Here is a 20,422-nt window from a genome sequence, read left to right on the forward strand (position 1 = left end):
CATGATTTGGGATGGGGGCCAAACATGGATCTCTCGATTCCCCAACCCTACACAAATGAAGATATCTCTGTACCTCTTAACTGCTAATACAGCGTCTGAAGCGGAATGAGCTTGGGTGGGGGTCTCTGGTCCTCTGACACGCCTCTGACTCTCTGTCTCTCTCTCCTGCTTGCATTGCATCTGGGGTAGAATTGTGGAACAAGCACCAGGAAGTGAAAAAGCAAAAGGCTTTGGAGAAACAGAGTAAGGAACAAATGCCCCTTCCTGTCCCTCAGTCTCCCATACCTGCCAACTTCCCAGGCCCAGTTGGGGCAGGCTCCCTTTGTCAGCCCCACCCCAAATTTGTTCTTGGGTTGTATTTGGAGGAAGAGTTGTAAAGACAGGACAGGGGATTCTTGGGGCAGGTAGTGTGTGAATCCTAGGTGTATGGCTTGTAAGCTGCTCCTTGCCCCTCCCTTCATTAGCAATCAGGCGTCTACTGTGTACAATAGCTAAACCTTGGTTTTCTATTGCTGTATAGCTGGTGGGGCAAACTTCTGCTGATTGCAGCACCCCTCCTTGGCTGATACCTCCCTCACCTTTAGGCCTGTGGGTGTAGTTGGCAGAGATGGTTGCTGTCCCTCTGTGTTGAGTCTGTAGCTTCCCAGCTCTATCTAGTGGCTTGCCTAGGCACAAGTTCTTGCTTTCTGTTGTTCTGTCCTTCTGCCATATACCATTGGGGGTGGGTGAGTTAAAATAGGGGCTTTTTTTTTTTTTTTGTCTCAAATGTAGATGGTGTAGGGTGGGGGTAGGCAGTACCCTGGGAAAGTGTCTCTCTCTTTCTTTTGCCCTAACCTTTTCTGGTCTCTTTGGATACCTTAGTCAGGAATCATTGAGCATCCTGGGAACAGTCTCAGGCACAGTGGGACTCTGACTTTGGGTGCTGTGGACTGGGGTTTGTTTATGGGATGTTTTGTGTTAGGATGATTTGCTCTGGATTTTCTCAGGTTGAGAAGATGGCTTCAGAGACCCTTGGCCAGCTTTAATGTACAACTTTAATGTTCTTAAGGCTTCTGGGGACCTTCTGGTGGGGAGGGGCAGTCCCTGGGAAGTGACTGGGATGTGATGAGCAGGTCTGCAGCATACTCTGCTGCTGTCCCACTCCCTTCACCAGCCCACCTCAAGCTTCTGTGCTGAATAACAGAAGTCTTCCCTACTCAGGACCGGAGGTAATCAAGCCTGCCTTTGACCTTGGCGAGACAGAGGAGAAAAAGTCCCAGATCAGCGCAGACAGTGGTGTGAGCCTGACATCTGCTTCCCAGGTTTGTGACAGCCTTCCCGAAAACTGTCAGGACTAAATTACTATCTCATATACATATGTACTATGTGTGTGTATATATGTATGTATTAGCAGTGAGAATTAAATTCAGGGTATACATTATAGGTAAAGACTACCATTAAATTATACCCTTAACTCCCAAAATACTTCTTACAGTTAACAAAAGAAGAAAACAATCTTAAATATAACAAATAATAGGGAATAATTAAATAAATATTATAGAGTCATGGAATGTAATACTATCAATTGTGTTTTCAAAAATTTATCAACACAGTATGATTAAATATACACATATACATACACATTATGAGATACATACATATATCTGAAATACATATATTGGGGGGGTCTTACTGTATAGTCCTGTCTGGCCTAGAACTTGCTCTGTAGACCAGGCTATCCTTGAACTCACAGATGGGCCTGTTTCTGCCTCCCAAGTGCTGGGATTAAAGGTATGTGCTACTCTGCCAAACTTCAATTTAGTTTTTGAAAAAATATATCTAGAAAAGACTAAAAGACTAACAGGCTGTATACTAAAAATAGAGGTTAAATTGGGTAGTAGATTTATGGCTTATTCCTATTTCTTTATTCTTCCTTTTGTTTTCCACATCCAGTTTGTATTTACTTAATGTATTATTTCATTGTACATTCAAGCTACATTCCAGCTAAGAAAATAATTAATTGCTCAGGACCTCTCTAGAAGCAACAAAGGTGTTTCCTTTGTTTTATTTCAGAGGACAGATCAAGACTCTGTCATCAGTGTGAGTCCAGCTGTTATGATCCGGAGCTCAAGTCAGGACTCTGAAGTTAGCACTGTGGTAGGGGTACCACATTGGCTTCTTTGTGGGCGGGTGTGGCTGTCTCCTTGCAGGGCTCTTTCCCTTCGGAGGCTGTATTTAGTCTCAGGCCAGCTTGAGTCTCATAGGTGTGTGCACAGAATGTCACTCATCTATAAAGGGGAGTTTGGGGAAGCTGTTTGACACACCTGAAGAGTGATTCTTTTTATAGTAGTATAGGATCCTAACTGGCATTGGGAGTCCTTCTCTGGGAACTGACCCTTACTACTGTTTGTCTTTTCCAGGTGAGTAATAGTTCTGGAGAGACCCTTGGAGCAGATAGCGACCTGAGCAGCAATGCAGGTGATGGGCCAGGAGGAGAAGGCAGTGCCCACTTGACAAGTTCTCGGGCTACACTGTCTGACAGTGAAATTGAAACCAATTCTGCCACAAGCACCATCTTTGTAAGCTTTATTTACTAACAAAAGACTGTTTCTTTAATGGGAGAAGAAAGGGGTTTAGTACGGAATGAAAAGTTAAGAGACAATGAGGAGAAGAAAGTGGGGCAGGAACTGTGTGATTCGGCAGAACACTTGCTGAGCATGCCCACGACACTGCAGAAGAAAGGAGGACCTTGCCATAGTCACCCAGCAAGGTCTGCTGCAGCTGTGATGGCTCTCTTCCCTCCCTCCCTCCCTGCCTCCCTGCCTCCCTGCCTGCCTCCCTGCCTCCCTGCCTCCCTCCTTGCCTCCCTCCCTGCCTCCCTCCCTGCCTCCCTCCCTGCCTGCCTCCCTGCCTCCCTCCCTGCCTGCCTCCCTGCCTCCCTGCCTGCCTCCCTGCCTGCCTCTCCTCCTCCTTTCTTTCTTTCTTTCCTGTCTGGTTTTTTTCCTTCTTCCTCTACCTCCTCTTCTTTTTTGAGACAGTCACACTGTAACCCAGGCTGGCCTCGAGCCTGTGATCCTTCGGCTTCAGTTTCCCTGGGATTACAATGTGTGCCCCACACCCACATGAAATAAATCACTCATTTCTTATCTCACCCCTCTGCTTTGCAGCAAACACCTGCTTCCTTAGACAGAGTTATCTACTCTGATATATGTGCCACTTTATTAAGACGACAGTGGATACCCTCCACAACAGCTTTTCTGTCCTTTTGTCTACAGAGGAAAATGGAGGCATTTATTTATTCATTCATTTATTTATTTATTTATTTATTTATTTATTTATTTATTTATTTTTAAGACCATTGGTTCTTATTTATGTCTCTATGTCCTTCAGTATGTGCCAAACAGAGCCAATGGATGCTGAGATAGAATTAAGAGTTAGCAGGGCTGCTCAAGTTACGGGGCTTGACTCTCTGAGTCTACAGAGACTATTTTAATAAGAGTGTTTAAAAGCTCCTTCCAGCTGGGTGTGGTGGCTCATGCCTGTAATCCTCCTTCTTGAGGGGCTGAGATAGAAGGATCTTAAGTGTGAGGCCAGCCTGCTACATGGTAAGACCTTGTCAAAAATGGGTGGGGCCTGGAAGATAGTAAAGGCTCTTGCCTGAGTTCCATCCTTGAAACTTCATGGTGGAAGGAAAAAATCAACTCCTGAAAGGTGTTTCTCTGGCCTACACATGCATGCCAAGACAAATTTGTAAATCCCCTCCCTCCCCAGCCACACATGTACAAAATGAGTAAGTGTTACTTTAAAAAGTCTTTTAAAACCGAGATGGCTCAACAGTTAAGAGCACTGGCTGCTTTTCCAGAGGACCTGGGTTCAGTTCCCAGCACTCACATGGCAACACACAACTGTCTGTAACCTCCGTTCCACGGGATCTGATGCCCTCATACATACATATATGCGGACAAAACACCAATGCATATAAGATAAAATTTTAAAAAAAAGTTAAATCTTTTTAAAAATTCCTTCATTGTCCTTTGATTCTGGACACTAACATAAATATGAGTATCAATCTGGTGGGATGATGGTCACTGTGTGCACCTTCTCTGGCCCTTCCTACCACATGGCCTTAACTGTCCTGTGCTAGTGAACAAGGGCTGTTTATACAATTGAGGTGAGAAAGGTTACTTAAATTCTCAGCTCAATAAAGGCTTTTCTTGCTTGATTTGTGTGTGTATAATGTAGAAAGTAATGGAAGGAGACTCCTGATATCCACTTGGGCCCTCACATACTCAGGTACTTGCACATATGCACACATTAAATAAATAAACAAGTTAGCAGGGCTAGAGAGATGGCTCAGTGGTTAAGAGCACTAACTGCTCTTTCAGAGGACTCAAGTTCAATTCCCGGTACCCACATAGCAGCTCACAGCTGTCTGTAACTCCAGTTCCAGGGGACCTGACACCCATGGCAAAACACCAATGCACATAAGGTAAAAATACTCATAAAAAAGTTAGTCAATTAATTTTATCACTTCTCCAGTCCTGTGAGGTAGATATTATAATGTTCCTATTATAGACAAGGAAAATGATCCTCAGGAACCAAAAAATAAATAAAAAGTAAGGATCTGAACCTTGGCCACTCTGCATTCTTTCTACTGTGTCATGCTGCTACAAAGACTTTGCCTTGTTTTGTGTGGTGAGGGTGTAAGAGGATCTCATATGGCCCAGCTGGCCTCAAATTTGCTATAAAGCTAAGATTGGCCTTGAACTACTGATTCCCCTTTCCACCCTCTCACAAGCTGGATTAGAGGCAGACCCAGCTCTAAGAGAAAGCATCACAGAGACTAAAGCATCAAGGGAAGTCACAATGAGGCCTTCATTTCTTGCATTAGGAAGCAGTAACAGAAAACAATATTATCGGGATGATTTTTAGCTAAACTCAGTAGCGTTTTAGTGGATAATGTCTACTTAGTGTGTGAGCCTTTCAGTGAGGTGTCTGGCTTACTTTGTCTCTATCTGTATGGCATCTGACCTGCGTGTCTTTCTAGGGTAAAGCCCATAGCTTGAAGCCAAAGGAGAAGCTGGCTGGCAGTCCAGTTCGCTCTTCCGAAGATGTAAGCCAGCGAGTGTATCTCTATGAGGGACTACTAGGTAAGAAATAGACTGGCAAGCCCCCTTGCTTTAGAAGAAAGCTGGGCTCAGCCATGGGAGAGGGTAGCACTAACAGATGCTGCTTGGCTTCTGCTAATGTCAATTCTGACATCAGCATTTTAAACTTCTTTTTAATATTTGTTTATTTAATGGGGGTGGCATGTGGTAGTCAGAGGATTTGTAGAAGCTGGTTCTTTCCTTCCTCCTCCCACATGGGCTCCAGGGATTGAACTCAGGTCATCAGGCTCGTCAGCAAGCATCTTTACTTACTAAGCCATCTCACCAGTTCAGATAGCATTTTAAAATCTGAACCAAGGAATCCATGGGATAAACAGGGGCAGAAAACTAGATGAAACTGGGTTTTGGTATTAATCAACAGGCTATGTCTTTCTGTCTTTCTTTCCTCTTGCTACCATGTTCCCTCCTGCTCACAAATTGGCAGGAAGGGACAAAGGATCAATGTGGGACCAGTTAGAGGATGCTGCTATGGAGACCTTTTCTATAAGTAACTGCTTTTCTTTGTGTGATGTGTTCATTCCTCCTGCTCGGGAAGGGCTGGGCCTCGCTTGGAGGCCTCTGGGGTTGGTGGCAAAATATATTAGATCTGGGAGAAAGGTTTAGTTTCCATTGTCTTGGAATTTGGAATGACCTTGTTTTATCTGGGGCTTACTATCTTTTCGTTTGGCAGCTACATTCTTTAAATGTTAAATAAGCCATGCCTCCCACCCAAGAAATAACATTATTCTACACAGGCAAAGAGCGTTCTACTTTATGGGACCAAATGCAGTTCTGGGAAGATGCATTCTTAGATGCTGTGATGTTGGAAAGAGAAGGGATGGGTATGGACCAGGGCCCTCAGGAAATGATTGACAGGTATGGTACTTCTCTAGTCAGTACTTTCCAGTGTGTTTTGTGGTCTCCCACCTGAGTACTAACTTGTGCCTCGTCTTCTGCTTAGGTACCTGTCCCTAGGAGAACATGACCGGAAGCGCCTGGAGGATGATGAAGATCGTTTACTGGCCACACTTTTACACAACCTCATATCCTATATGCTACTGATGAAGGTAATATTGAATTTGCGTATGTCCGGCTGTCACTGATGCTGGAAAGGCAAAGCTTTTTGTATTGCCTAAATTCTGGGACAGCTGGAAGCTGTCAAAGTATCTGACTGGGGTTTTCTTCTTAACTAAAGTCCAAGGCCTCTCTGCCAGCTTACCCACTATCCATTTAACTGAAGTTGCCCGGCTTTTGTTAATGACTGTTATAAAAGTAATTGATTATCACTTTGTACTTGTCTACTTTCAGTTTTATATGTAATGCCTTCACTGAGTTGTTTTAGGATACAGTAGAGCTCCCTTCGTAATACAACTAATTTAATTCACTTTTTCCAGTAGTATGTTATAAAACCTTCAGGGGCTCACAGTTTATTTTCAGTGTCAGCCTGTTGTCATTAATAATTTTCTATAGCTGGGAAAAGCTGCCTAACAAGGCATGATTGTTCATGCCAGTAAATAAGGCACTTGGGAAGTAGAAGCAGGAGGATCAGGAATTCAAGGCCAGCCTTGGCTGTAAGTTCAAGACCAAATAAAATTACATAAAATCTTGTCAAAAAAGAAAAAAATACCCACTATTACAAAATAATGATAAACCCTAGTTTGAGTTGTCTGTGCTTCATGTCCATAGCTGTGGAAAGGTATATTACCAAGCAGAAGAGTTCTCTGAAAGAGAATGATTTGGATTGGTGGTGGTGGAAAATAGAGCCTCTTTTCCCTAGCCCTAGCTGTGGAGATTGTGCTTAAGCTTTTAGACCTGATTGGTCTTGTGTCTTAGGTTTCTGTTGCTGTTATGGCCAAAAGCACATGGGAACAGAAGGGCTTATTGGGCTTATTGGTGAACTGGTCACAGTCCATCATCAGTGGGAGACAAGGCAGGAACCTGGAGGCAGGAACTGATGCAAACCCGGGGTGGAGGTGGTGGTGGGGCTGCTTATTGGCTTGCTCAGCCTGCCTCCTCCTCCTGTGTGTGTGTGTGTGTGTCTGTGTGTCTCTCTGTGTGTCTGTGTTTTGGCTTTTCAAGAAAAGGTTTCTCTGTGTAGCTCTGGCTTCCCTGGAACTTGCTGTGTAAACCAGGCTGGAACTCACAGAGATCCACCTGCCTCTCCCTTCCAAGTGCTGGGCTCAAAGGTGTATACCACCACCTCCCAGCTCAGCCTGCTTTCTTATACACCCCAGGACTACCTGCCCAGGGAGGGCACTGCCACCAGAGTGCTGGGCTTCCTTTCATCAGTCCTTAATTATAAAATGCCCCACAGACTTACGTGCAGGCCAGTCTTATGGAGGCATTTTCTCAATTGAGAGCCCCTCTTCCTAGATAGCTCTAGCTCTGTCAAACTGACAAAAACTAACCAGCATTTCTTGTATTGTAAGGGTTCTTCTTTGCTTGAATTCCATTGAACAGAATGAATACACAATTAAAAATGTTCTGCCATAGTCAGTGATACAGTTTTTCAGAATTCCATTTCTCTCAGATAGATATGTGGAAACCTAACACATTTTCTTGTCTTTGCCTCAGTTGGGAAGAGAGCAGATCTTTTATTAATGGCTGAGCCATCCCTGCAGTCCATAGCAGATTTCTATTAAGACTCTATCTTGGCTTTCTAGGTGAACAAGAATGACATCAGGAAGAAAGTACGGCGCCTGATGGGAAAGTCCCACATTGGCCTTGTATACAGCCAGCAAATCAATGAGGTGCTTGATCAGCTGACCAGTCTGGTGAGCATACTAGACCATCCCCTTGGGCCTCTTCCATTCTGCTTGTCATCCGCCCCTATTTCAGAGTTTCCACATGGAACATTTCTGCCATGTCACTATGCAGCCCAGTTAATCCCTAGTTTTGAGAATGGGGCAGTAGTCCAGGTCAGGTTTTAGCCCTTCTGTTCAGTGTTGGGGCTCTTAGTACTCCAGCTATCATAGTATAGCAGTTTCCATGTAAGGTCTGTGGATGTCTGTGGATCTGCCAGATGAAACCTGTTCTCATCACAGCACTAAAGTGCATCTTTAAAAAAAAACAAAACAACAGGGTCTGGAGAGATGGCACAGCGGTTAAGATCACTGACTGTTCTTCCAGAGGCCCTGAGTTCAGTTCCCAGCACCCACATGGTGGCTCACAAGCATCTGTAATGAGATCTGGTGCCCTCTTCTGGCTGCAGGGATACATGCAGGCAGAATGCTGTACATAATAAATAAATACTTAAAAACGACAACAAAACAAAAAACAAGGTTTCTTTGTGTAGACCTAGCTGTGCTAGAACTCACTTTGTAGACCAGGCTGGCCTTGAACTCACAGAGATCCTCTTAGCCTCTACCTCCTGAGTACTGGGATTAAAGGTGTGTGCCACCAATGCCCGGCTAAAATGCCTCTTTTTTTTCTTTTTTTATTTAATTTATTTTTTTACATGTCGATCCCAGTTCCCTCTCCCTCCCTCCCTTTTACCCTCTCTGCCCTCTCACATGCACCCTGACCACCCTCCCCTCCCATCCCCCCACCCCAATTCCACATGTAGGGCAATGCCTTCCGGTTGGAGTCATATAGATCTGACAGGTCATGTGAAGTAGGGACTAGGGCTTCTCTCCTGTCTCTAGATTAAGGCAGTTATCCCTCTATGGGGGATGTGTTCGCAAGGTCCTTTTGTGCACCAGGGATACATCCTGGCTCCACTGTCTGAGGTCCCTTAGACTGCTCAGTCCTTCTGGCTGAGACAGATATTCAGGGGGGCCTGAGTCAGTCCCATGCTGGATTTGCAGCTATCAGTCTGGGGCCCATTAACTCCTCCTTGTTCAGGTCAGCTTAAAATGCCTTTTTTAACAGGTTAATATTTGTACCAGAACGGCACAAGTAGTCCTGTACAGACTGCTGGCACATTACTATCATGACTGAACTGTATGAGCCCCACTCTCACTCCTAGGCATTCTGTTTTATAAATTCAGCATGGTGGTGCATGCCCTTGATCCCAGCACTCGGGAGGCAGTGGCAGATGGATCTCTGAGTTTGAGGTCAGCCTGGTCTACAGAGTAAGTTCTAGGGCAGGCAGGCAGGACTGCACAGAGAAACGCTGTCTCTGAGGGAGGAAAACAAGGTAGTTTGGGGTTGGTAATATGGCTCAGTAGCTAAAGGCACTGGCTGCTAAACCTGGCAACCTAAGTTTGAACCCTGACCCACCCACATGGTAGAAGGCGAAAACCAACTCCTGCAAGCTCTGATTCCACATGAGTTTCATGGCACATGCGTGTGTCCCACCCCCCACACACATTCCTACTCACCCACTCATACCCACACACAAAATGAGTGAATGAATTGATAAGTAAATAAAATGTACTTCAAAGGCTAAAGAGTTGGGTCAGTGGTTAAGAGCACTTGCTCTCTTCTAGAGAACCTGGGTCCAAGTCCCGATGCCCACATGATAGTTCACAACTGTAATTCCAGTTCTAGACTTCCGAGAGCAAACAATCCATGTAAATACTAATATATATTAAAATAATAAAATCCAAAAACATGAAAATAATAATAATAAAAAAGCCCACAACAGTTTCATGCTGAACACCAGCAATCCTATCACTCAGATTGATTTATTTATTTTAGCCTGAAACTATGTTGTACAATTTCTAATATATATATATATATAATATATATATTATATATATATATATAAAATTTGTCTATGGATATCTGTGTAACATGTGTGTTCCTGGTACTGAAAGAGTACAGAAGAGTGTGTCAGATCCCCTAGAATTGGAGTTACAGCCAGTTGTTAGCCATCCTGTGGATGATGGGATTCAAACCCCAGTCCTCTGGAAGAATAACAAGTACTCTTAACTGCTGAGTTATCTCTGAGCCTGGAAACTGACTTTTTAAAATTATATTTTAGTTGGATGGTAGTGGCACACGCCTTTAATCCCAGCACTCAGGAGGCAAAGGAAGATGGATCTCTCTGTGAGTTCAAGGCTAGCCTGGTCTACAGAGCAAGTTCCTGGCCAGCCAAAACATCTCAAAACAAAACAACAACCCAGTTTGGGGACTGCAGAGATAACTCAGTGGTTAAGTGTACATATTGCTCTTAGAGAGGACCTGGGCTTGATTCCTAGCACCCACATGGTGGTTCACAACCATCTGTAACTTCAGTTCCTGGGAATCCAATACACACTATCGGCCTGTGTGACACCAGATATACATGTGTGCACATGTATACATGCAGGCAAAACACTCATACACATAAAATAAAAAATAAATTTAAAATAAAATAATAAAAATTGAAAAGCCAGTTCCACTTATGAATGCCCTTATGAAGCAATGAAAAATATTGCATTTATTAAATTTTGATCATTGCTTATATATCTTTAATAGCCTCTGTAATAAAATGGGGTGTGTATATAAAGCATTTCTGCTGTAAACCCAGTATGTTGGTTATTGTGAGGAGTATTGTGACAGGTGAAATACTAGCTTTGTCCTTGAAACACCATTTCCTCTATGACTATCAGATTGAGCAATATGGTGAATCAGTTTTTTTAAAGTGAACAGTTGAAGTATTTGTTGTCAATGATAAGAGTAAATTTTTATAGTCCTGGGTAGCCTCAGAGTCACAGATACCCACCCACTTTTGCCTTCCAAGCAGTGAGATTAAAGACATACACCACTATGCCTAGCCAGCTTTCTAGTATTTTAATGCTTTTCTAATGAGACTGATGATGTAATGAATGTGATTTTTAAACTGACATGATGAGGTATTAATATTTGGTTAGTGTCTTTCCAGTATACAGTGTGGTTACAAATACAAAAAAGGGTAAAAGTTCCATCAAAATGCAGGGTGAACAGGATGAGCTTTAGGGCAAACAGTATAAACCGTTCATGGATGTGTTTTCAGGTCCACATTTCAGCTCTAAGCCACCACTCTCAGCTGCTGCTAATAATGCTGCTAATCCCAGTGCTCAGGAGACACGGCAGTTGCAGCGAGTTTGAGGCCAGCCTGGTGTTGAGATCCAGTTCTAGTCCAGCAGGACGTAGTAGCAAAGAATGCACCAGCTTGCCTGAAGAGGCCTCTTTAGAAAAGTCCACCTATGAAATCACATTTTCTTTATGTCCCTTAGCTAAGACACACACACTCAGTATCTTGAGAGCAGAAGCAGGTGAGAATTTAGCTGTTCTTTCTCTCTCTGTGTGTGTGTCTCCTTATTGAGACAACATCTCATTAAGTAGTAGCTATGGCTGTCCTAGAGCTTGCTATATAGACCAGGCTAGCCTCAAACTCAAGAGATCCTCCTGCCTCTACCTCCCAAGTGCTGGGATTAAAGGTGTGTGCCACCACACTCAGCTACATTTGTTTTTTTAAACAAAGATGACCCTTACTTTTTAAATTGGATTTTTATTTGTTTGTGAGTATGTGTGTTAGAGGACAAACTGCTGGGGTTCTCTCCTGCTGTATGGACACCAGAAGTCAAAACCAAGTTGTCATGCTCCTTTACCTACTGAACTATCTTGCCAACCCCTTTTCTATTTATTTTGTTCTATTTGACTTTTGAGACAGATCTCACTATGCAGCGCTGGTTGGCCTGGAACTCTGTGTGTAGACCAGGCCTGCCTCTTCCTCTCTCAAGTGCTGGTACTAAAGGTGTACACCTTACTTTATTTTTTTAATGAGAAGGGGATTTCATGGTTCAAATTTGCTATACAACTAAGAACCATCTTCTTAAACTTCTGATTCTCAGGCCTCCCAATGTAGAGATGACAGATGTTCATCAGGGCCAGCTCCTCTCTGTCTATTGCTCCTCTCTTTCTTTCTTTCTTTCTTTCTTTCTTTCTTTCTTTTTTCTTTTTTTAATGGTATTTTTCATGTAGCCCAGGCTGGCCTCAAACTTGTGATCCTCCCTGCCTCAGGCTCTTGAGTGTGTGGCACCATGCCCAGCCCAAGAATGATGCTACTTTCTCCTAAACCAAACATTAAAGAGATTTGCAAATAGGTAAAACCTTACTATTCTTTTTGTTGTTGTTGTTATTAGGAGAAATGTATTTTATAAAAGATATGGTCTTTTTCATATGCTTGGCTATCAACAAATTATTTTCAAATGAATTAATAAATGTTAAAATGTTATTAATATTTCTAGAATAGTGAGTGTAGCTATAACTCGCATAAACAGAAGCTCTTTGAGATCTTCAACTTTTTTTGATTGTTTTTCAAGACTGGGTTTTTCTGTGTAACAGCTCTGGCTGTCTTGGAACTCACTTCATAGACCAGGCTGGCTTCAAACTTACTGAGATCTTCAGTTTTGAAGAGGCATAGGGACCCTGACTCCAAAAAGACCTTGAGCCTTCACTATGGCCAGTTGCTAGCAGTTAGACTGTGCTAAGTAGTGAGCATGATACCACGCCTTTAATCCCATCACTTCAAAGGCAGAGGCAAACAGATAGATCTCTGAGTTTGAGGCCATACTGGTTTACAGAGTGAGTTCCAGGACAGGCAGGACTACACAGAGAAACCCTGTCTTGGAGGGGAGGGGAGATTGTGTTAGGAAACTGTTAGGAATTTAATTGCTAAGTGAGGCATTTTTATTCAGATTTGTGTATAAGAGCAGCATCTGAATGTCTCTAAGCATCTCTTTTCCCTCAGAGTGGACGTGATCTCGCCATCCGGTCCAGCGGCAGCCGGCACATGAAGAAACAGACGTTTGTGGTACATGCAGGGACAGACACAAATGGAGACATCTTTTTTATGGAAGTGAGTTCTAGTTTCATGTTGGAGAGCCAGAATATTTCAAAGACACTGGAAGCTTCTAGACCAATGAATGCTAGGCTTTGTTTCCAACTTATCTTTTATTCTCACAATCCATTTATCATTAATTTATCAAGTTATTATGCAAATAATTAAGTAACTAGATGGTTCCTCACCATGTCTTTTGTCAGTATTGGATGTGTGACATAATTGCATTATCCATGAATCAGAATACTAGAAAGTGATACACTTGGGTGGTGTCTGGTGTGTACTCTAATCCCCACTTCCATCATTTTTCTACTGTCCTAATCTTTTCATCCTACAAGTAATTGCTGTCTCTTTGGCACCCTCCCAGAAATTGTAGGCAAGCAAGCAATAAGATGTGAACATAGCCAAGTGGTGGTGGTGGCTACCTTTAATTCCAGCACTCAGGAGGCAGAGGTAGGCGGATCTCTGAATTTGAGGTCAGCCTGTCTACAGAGTGAGTTTCAGGACAGTCAGGGCTGTTACACAAAGAAATCCTGTACCTAAACAAAACAAAACAAAAGATGTCGGCATAAATTATTATTTCCCCCTTTCTCGTGGAAAGGTAGTAAAAGACCTCCAGTGTGCACTAGAATGTGTTGATCTGGATTATAGTATCTTTATCACCTATTCACTGGCTTATACCTTGTTTATTCATTTAGTATTTTCCAGATACTTCTTTATGACAGGGTAAAAAGGACTTTTTTGTTTTTCCTTTCTTTCCTTCTTTTTAAAAACTTTCATATTTATTTATATGTGTGTGTGTGTGTGTGTGTGTGTGTGTGTGTGTGTGTGTGTGTGTGTGTCACAGCATGTGTGTGGAGGTCAGAGGACAGTTTACAGAAGTTGGTTTTCTTCTCCCACTGTGTGGATGAGGTCTCAGACTCAGTTTCAGGTCTGCAGCCTTGGTGACAAATGCCTTTCCTTTCCTTTTCTTCTTTCTTTTTTTTCCTCTCTCCTCTCTCTCTTTCTTTTGAAACAGTGTTTTACAGTATAGTCATAGCTGGCCTGGAACTCACTGTGTAGACCAAGCTAGCTTCAAACTCACAAAGATCTGACTGCTTCTGCCTCCAAGTTCTGGGATTAAAGGCATGCACCACCATGCCCAGCTTTGATAGTTATTATTTGTAAGCATGTTCTAGCATAGGTTCCACCCATTGCCAGTATTTTTGCTGAAGAAATTCAATTTCTGCCTATAGGACATCTAGACTATTTGATGATTATTAGTCTCCCTGAGCACTAACACAGTTCTCAATTATTTGTATTTCTTATAAACTATTAGCCCAGTAGAGATGCTTAATTTCAAATTCAATATTTTGGCAAGGATATCCTCTAAATATATATTTTCTTACTGTAGCTTCATAGGTTCATCTCTCTGTGTTTATAGGGTTCATTTGTGTCCCCTTTTAAGTTTGGGGGGTGTTTATGACACAGGGCCTCACTGTAGCTGGGCCGTGGATGTATGTGGTATTTCTATGTTAATCCCCAGTTCTGAGAAACACCTAGCCACGTTCTGATGTTCTATGGGGACACAGAGCTTCCTTCTCAACCACACTGACATATGCACTCCTACTTCAGAATAGGGGGCTGTGTGTTCCTCCTGCACTTCTGAGTCACACACCTGCGTAGGTGATGGTGCCGTTTGCTACAACAAAGACTTAGAAGGAGCAGCTACCCAGGAGGTGCTGAGTTCTGGTTTGGGCTAATATATGAGATAACAAGAAAAAGAGTGGTCAGGAACAGAGAAGAGAAGCCTTGGATGGAGAAAGATTCAAAAAGCATCAATATGTTAATAATAATTATATATAGTAATTTGTTATGTGTGTGAATGTATGTGCTACCACGTGTGCATGGATAACTTTGTGGAGTGGATTCTCTCTTGTTCCATGTTTATGTGGGTTTGGGGGATCAAACTCAAGTCTCCATGCCTGCTTAGCAAGCACTGTTAATTGCTGAGCCATCTCACTGCTAATTATTAGATTTTTGTATCATAACTAGATTGTCAAAGCAGCTAACTGGATACTTTCTGTGTACAAGTGCTCTATTGTTGAGCTAGGTCCCCAGACCTGTACCCGGCTTTTGATGCACATTAAGAACTTCATGCTTATTGTGCCAAGCATAGTGGTGCACTCCTTTAATCCCAGATCTTGGAAGGCAGAGGCAGGATGAGCTCTGTGAGTCTGTGGCCAGACTGGTCTACATAGCAAGTTCCAGGACAGTCAGGAGTACATAGAGTGAGACACTATCTCAAAGCACAAAACAAAAAGGAAATTTATGGATGTTAGTACATTTCGTAGTATAGTTATTACTCTCAGTGGCCCCCCACCTTAGCCATGAGAAGGTATCAGCAGAAGAGCTGGCTCACCATGATGTAACTAGATATGGCAGAGCCTCAACCCAAGCAGTATGACCTTAGACCTGCTCTCACCCAGCATGCCACAGTGTCACTACAATAACTGAAGCTATGAAGATGGCTGAGTTCACCGAGGGGACTGTTGAACAAGAAAAGCATATGAAAGGGACCTTGCTTCTTAACACTCATCATTCCATATTCAGTCATTTTTATGCAATACCATTGTTCATATATCACTTATATAATTATAAAAGCATTTTATAGGAGTGGAGAAGAGGTAAGAGTAGACAATTTATTGGCTCTAACTTTTTCTCCTTGGCCAGGTCTGCCCTGTGTTTGATAACAGAACTGATTTCTCCACATGATTGTAAGATGAAGGCAGGAGACCCACTTTGAATCGTTGGTCTAGAAAGCAAATATGAGGAGGCACACGTGAATTGATTTGGACAATGTGCCTCTTTGTACACAGGCTCCTTTCAAAGATTTCCTTTCTGTCAGTAATACTTCTAACAGACAGTGTGTCCAGAGGATCAGTGCTTATTTTCTCCCCCTAGGGGACCATGAGTGCTGGGCAGAAGATGCAACTCCTAGGGCCAGTCACGCCATCCTTTCCCTGTGGGACACATGTGGCGTGGCCCGGGATGGGAAAAACTGTTAGAGACCAGAACTGACCTGTGCTCTACATTTTCTAGGTGTGTGATGACTGTGTGGTGTTACGCAGTAACATCGGGACAGTGTATGAGCGCTGGTGGTATGAGAAGCTCATCAACATGACCTACTGTCCCAAGACCAAGGTCCTGTGTCTGTGGCGTAGGAATGGCTCCGAGACCCAGCTCAACAAGTTCTATACTAAGAAGGTACTTGGCTCTCTGTCTGAGTTGGGGGTTGGATAGGCGATTAGGACTAAGTGCAGAGTTTCTCCCTGGAATGTTAAAATTCCAGAATCTATATCTTGGGCTGTACTTTGGCCTCCAGCTCTCCTGTGGAATAACGTATGCTGGCTCTGAGTCCTGACATTGACCTTAGCCTCTGGTAGTGGGAACCTAGGGAACATGGAACCCTGGAAGGGCCCCTATTACAGCACATCTCCTCCCTGTGCTGCAGTGTCGGGAGCTGTACTACTGCGTGAAGGACAGCATGGAGCGTGCAGCTGCCCGGCAACAAAGCATCAAACCTGGTGAGGAGCGGTCAGCCCCCACGGTGCCTTCCTCCTGACCACAGAGACCTGCTTAGGAAGTTGGGCTGTGGGACTCTTCACCTCACCAGTTAGCTGACACCTTCCTCCTTACCACAGGGCCTGAACTAGGTGGTGAGTTCCCTGTGCAGGACATGAAGACTGGAGAGGGTGGCTTGCTTCAAGTCACCCTGGAAGGGATCAATCTCAAGTTCATGCACAACCAGGTAAGCACAAGCAGCAGCAGAAGGCCTCCTGGCCCTAGTGTTTTACCTGTAATAAGGTCAGTTTCCAGGCTCTCGGTGCTCTACCCGTGAGCAAGAGGGGGAGCCTTGGGCCAGAGAGGTGAATGGCTGGACCAAGAGAGAAACCAAAGAGGGAGGGCACGGTGACCTTGGTGAGACCACCAGGCTCTGAGCAGATGCAGCAGGGAGCCTGTGTTGAGAACTGGGGAAGAGCGTGAGGCTTGGGGGCTGTGCTGCCCATCCACTACTCACACAGTGTGAGTGGGAGCGTCTCACTTGGCCCCTCTTGCGTGTCTCTGCCTTCCTGTACTCCCAGGGTGTGCTTTGCTCGGTGGTTTGCTTTGAGAGTCTAGAGTGGCTGATCTCCTGTGTACTTTTAGTGTGCCTGAACCCTGTGCGTCTGTGTGTGTGTCTGTCTGTCTGTCCTCTCAAGGTATGGGTGTTTGCCTTTTCCTTCTGCTGATTCTTGTCCTCTCTCTTCCTCTGGGTGTCCCTCCTCTGCCCTGCTCCACAGGCCTCCTGCCCTTCCTTTGGTGGGGGAGTGCTTCAGGATCCTTCCTTATTGTGATTCCACCCTAGGAGCTGACGGTTCTCTTTCCTCTTGGTCTTTTAACACAGTGCTACTTTTTCTCTCAGTGGACATTCCTTAAGCTAATTCCCTCTGAGGCCAGCGCATCATCCCAGGTCCGTTCCCGGCTCTGACTCCTCACACAAGTGCCTTTCCTCCCTTCCCTTGATGTCCTCAAGACTCTGAATTAGGTCCCAATATTGATATCCTGAAGCCTCTGGTCAAGCAAGCTACAGAAACTCAGGGGAGGTGGATATCTGACTTTGGTGTGGCTCTGTCCTTCCTTGCCAGTTTAGCTGGGAAGATGTCTAGCAGGGAAGTTTAGATACAGTATGAAAAAACTAAATGACTGCCCAGACATCCTGTTCTTCTATTAGTGTGTTTCCAATCTGGGACTAGTGTGGCAGGATACCCATAAAGACGTTAGGGGTAGTGTCTTTGTCCTTTTTGGACCATGAAGGTGTTAAAGAGGTGGCTTCTGATCCCATTTCAATGCTTCTCCCTCCCAAGAAAAGATGGACTCTTGGACACCCAGACACCCTGCCCACCTCCTTATCCAGCTTTCAGGGTTCCCCGCTCCAGGCCTTCCACATTAACAGTTGTACACCGTGTCCAGACCGCCCTACACTGGAAGGCTTGGCTCCTCCAAGTAGAGAGTAATAGTGAAGGCTGACTTGGGTCTGACTCCATGGCCTGCATTGATAGCGGAACAATGGCTTGTGGCTTGACCCACCTTGTGCCATACATGTGGCAGCTGGGATGAGCAAAGCTTCGGCCTTCACAGTGTGCTTATGCTACCTGAAATAGCAGATGGGAAAGCACAAGCTTGGAGTCAGAGTGTCCTTGGATCTGAGGCCCAGATTTATTCGTGAACAAATAAATGTTCTGATCCCACCCATTTCTTTCCCATCTGTAAAGATGGAGACAATACTGTAGACTGTACCAGGTAGATAAAATTTTGTAAAGTGCCAAGTCAGTGCTCGGCACATGGTAGCTGTTATTAATGTTACTGCATACTTCTTGGGAGGTCCTGGATCCTGTGTCAAGGAAGATAAGATCACCTACCACCCTAAGGACAGTCTGAGGGGAGCTTTGCACCCGTGCCAGCCCTCTGCGCCGGAGGAGGATGTATGGAAGGGTAGAGACCTGATGGGCTGAGCCAGAGACCCCTGGGGCACCGTGTCCTATGAGTGCTGCCCTGGGCAGAGGGTATGGGTGGGTAGCCCAGGCCAGCAGAGGAGCCTTTGGGTTGGGTTTGACCATTAAAACTAATGCCTTCATTTCTCTCCCATGCTTTCTCCTCCGGCCAGGAGCGGAAGGTACTTGCCCTTTCTGCTTTCTTCGCTTCTTAGCGCTTTTGATTGTGTGTGTGTGGATTCTTATGTCCTCCCTTTGGGAACTAGGTTTCCTTGAGGGGCATGGGGTTGTAGCTGGGAGAGTGGGCTCTGTGGGGCAGGGGTGGAGCCTTTGGGCCTTACGCCCCCCTCCCTCCCTCTCTTGCAGGTTTTCATAGAGCTGAATCACATAAAAAAGTGCAATACAGTTCGAGGCGTCTTTGTCCTGGAAGAATTTGGTAATTACACTATTTTGCTCTTAGGTCTGGACTCACATGGCAGTAACTCAAACCTTGGAGCTCCAGAGGAGGGACTAGGGGGGACAAAAAGCCTCTGCAGAGAGGTCAGGAGGAGAAGAGTGACAGGGAAGACAGAGCCCAGAAGGGAAGGATGAAGACAGGATAGCCAGCGGTCCCTGAAGAGCAGGGAGCCTTGGTGGACAGGTTACGAGTCTAGGGATGGTGTTGTAGTGCCCTTTCCTGGTTTGGCCAGCCAGTGGTCAGAAAGTTCTGGGGCAGAGCAGACTGGGGACCCTCAAGCTCTGTTGTGCCCATGCTGCCTGCTGCCATCTCTCTAGCAGCCCAGCAGTGCTCCACCCAGCCTCCCTGGCACCACTCTGGGTGCCACCTGGCCTCTGTTCTGGAGGAGAGCATGAGGCATCACAGGCAGACTCAGCTGAGGCCAGGGAAGCCGAGTGGGCCTCAGAGGCAGAAGGGGCAGGTGTATCTGGAAGCTGGAACCAGCCCCCCAGACAGGCTCTAAGGAATGGTGTAGTGGGTTCTCACCCTGGGCTTTGAGTTCCTGCTGTGTTTGTGCTTCATTCTTTGTGCCCCTCATCGCTGCTATGAAAACCTTCGTTCTCCAGCAGGTAAAGTGACCTCGGCTCGTGCTGCCTTCCCCCAGGCCCCAGCCTCGGACCCTGCAGTGGGCGGGTGGGCTCCTTCCAACCAACCTGCTTACACGGCCAGCGGCCTCTCCCTCCTCTCCCACCCTCTTCCTCCCCAGAGCCCCCCCCCCTTGCGCTGGCTCACTGTTCTGAGTTCTCTTCACTGTGCTCCCTTCTCTCTTTTGCCAGAGAGATACTTGGGGAACTCTTCCAGCTCAGGAGAATGATCTGGGGCTTCTTGCTCTGCCTTTGATGAGTGTATTTCATGCTAACTCTGGGTTCCGGGGATTCTACCTCCCAGGGTCAGAAGAAGGTGTGGCCAACTCTCATTCTTCATTTTCTGCTCCCACCGCAGGGGGGATGCCATGCCCTCCTCCCCAGTCTCACAAGGCCACACTGATGGCTGGACTTGGGGGACCCTACTCCTTCCTCTGGCCGGGCACAGTCCCTGCATGGCTGGGATGGGGCGACTCCTAATCTTGCATTCTGGGCTGTGGACATGTGTGTATTTGCCTGACGCTCCCCCTCACTTCCACCTGGGAGCTGTCCTCTCCTGTCTCTCCTGCTCAGTGTGTCTGCTCCAGAGCCCTCTGACGCTCTCCCTCACACGGGCAGGCCCAAGATCCTCCTACCTCACAGGGACGGACACCTCCAAGTCTGATGATGGGTTTAATATCCCATTACCTCATACAACCTTATGACCCTCTGCGTGGGGGCTGTGGGAGGGGGTGATTTCTATCACGACTAGATTTGTGGGCTCTGGTGACAAGGATGAGTCCCTGAGCTCTCAGCAAGGCAAGGCACAGGCTAGAGACTACTCTTCTCCTACTGCAACTCCTCACAAGCCCTGGACAGTAGCTGTGACTGGGCTGGAGAATGGCCAGCCCTTCCACCTTGGGCATCCAAAGAAGTGTGTAGATCCCAGCTCTCAAGTAAAGAGCCACGGCAGA

The 20,422-nt window shown here is 45.4% G+C and overlaps 1 protein-coding gene across 23 annotated transcripts in view; it reads left to right on the plus strand.

Annotated features, from left to right (window-relative positions):
• Madd (MAP kinase activating death domain) overlaps positions 1–20,422 on the plus strand; it is a 43,549-nt gene that overhangs the window by 21,582 nt on the left and 1,545 nt on the right. For 2 of the 23 annotated variants that reach the window (XM_051184220.1, XM_051184223.1), the window contains 14 exons: positions 190–243; positions 1,201–1,301; positions 2,053–2,136; positions 2,400–2,558; positions 5,027–5,129; positions 5,572–5,634; positions 5,882–6,002; positions 6,088–6,193; positions 7,790–7,900; positions 12,787–12,894; positions 15,958–16,122; positions 16,370–16,442; positions 16,560–16,666; positions 18,756–18,825. In XM_051184220.1, coding sequence (XP_051040177.1) covers positions 190–243; positions 1,201–1,301; positions 2,053–2,136; positions 2,400–2,558; positions 5,027–5,129; positions 5,572–5,634; positions 5,882–6,002; positions 6,088–6,193; positions 7,790–7,900; positions 12,787–12,894; positions 15,958–16,122; positions 16,370–16,442; positions 16,560–16,666; positions 18,756–18,825 — 1,425 coding nt within the window. Of the gene's footprint in view, positions 1–189; positions 244–1,200; positions 1,302–2,052; positions 2,137–2,399; positions 2,559–5,026; positions 5,130–5,571; positions 5,635–5,881; positions 6,003–6,087; positions 6,194–7,789; positions 7,901–12,786; positions 12,895–15,957; positions 16,123–16,369; positions 16,443–16,559; positions 16,667–17,302; positions 17,628–18,755; positions 18,826–20,422 lie in introns of those variants that run through there. The other 21 variants (XM_051184221.1, XM_051184226.1, XM_051184222.1 and 18 more) reach the window with 12 other exon arrangements.

This window comes from Phodopus roborovskii, unplaced genomic scaffold (assembly GCF_943737965.1).
Source record: "Phodopus roborovskii unplaced genomic scaffold, PHOROB, whole genome shotgun sequence".
In the NCBI taxonomy this organism is placed as follows: domain Eukaryota; kingdom Metazoa; phylum Chordata; class Mammalia; order Rodentia; family Cricetidae; genus Phodopus; species Phodopus roborovskii.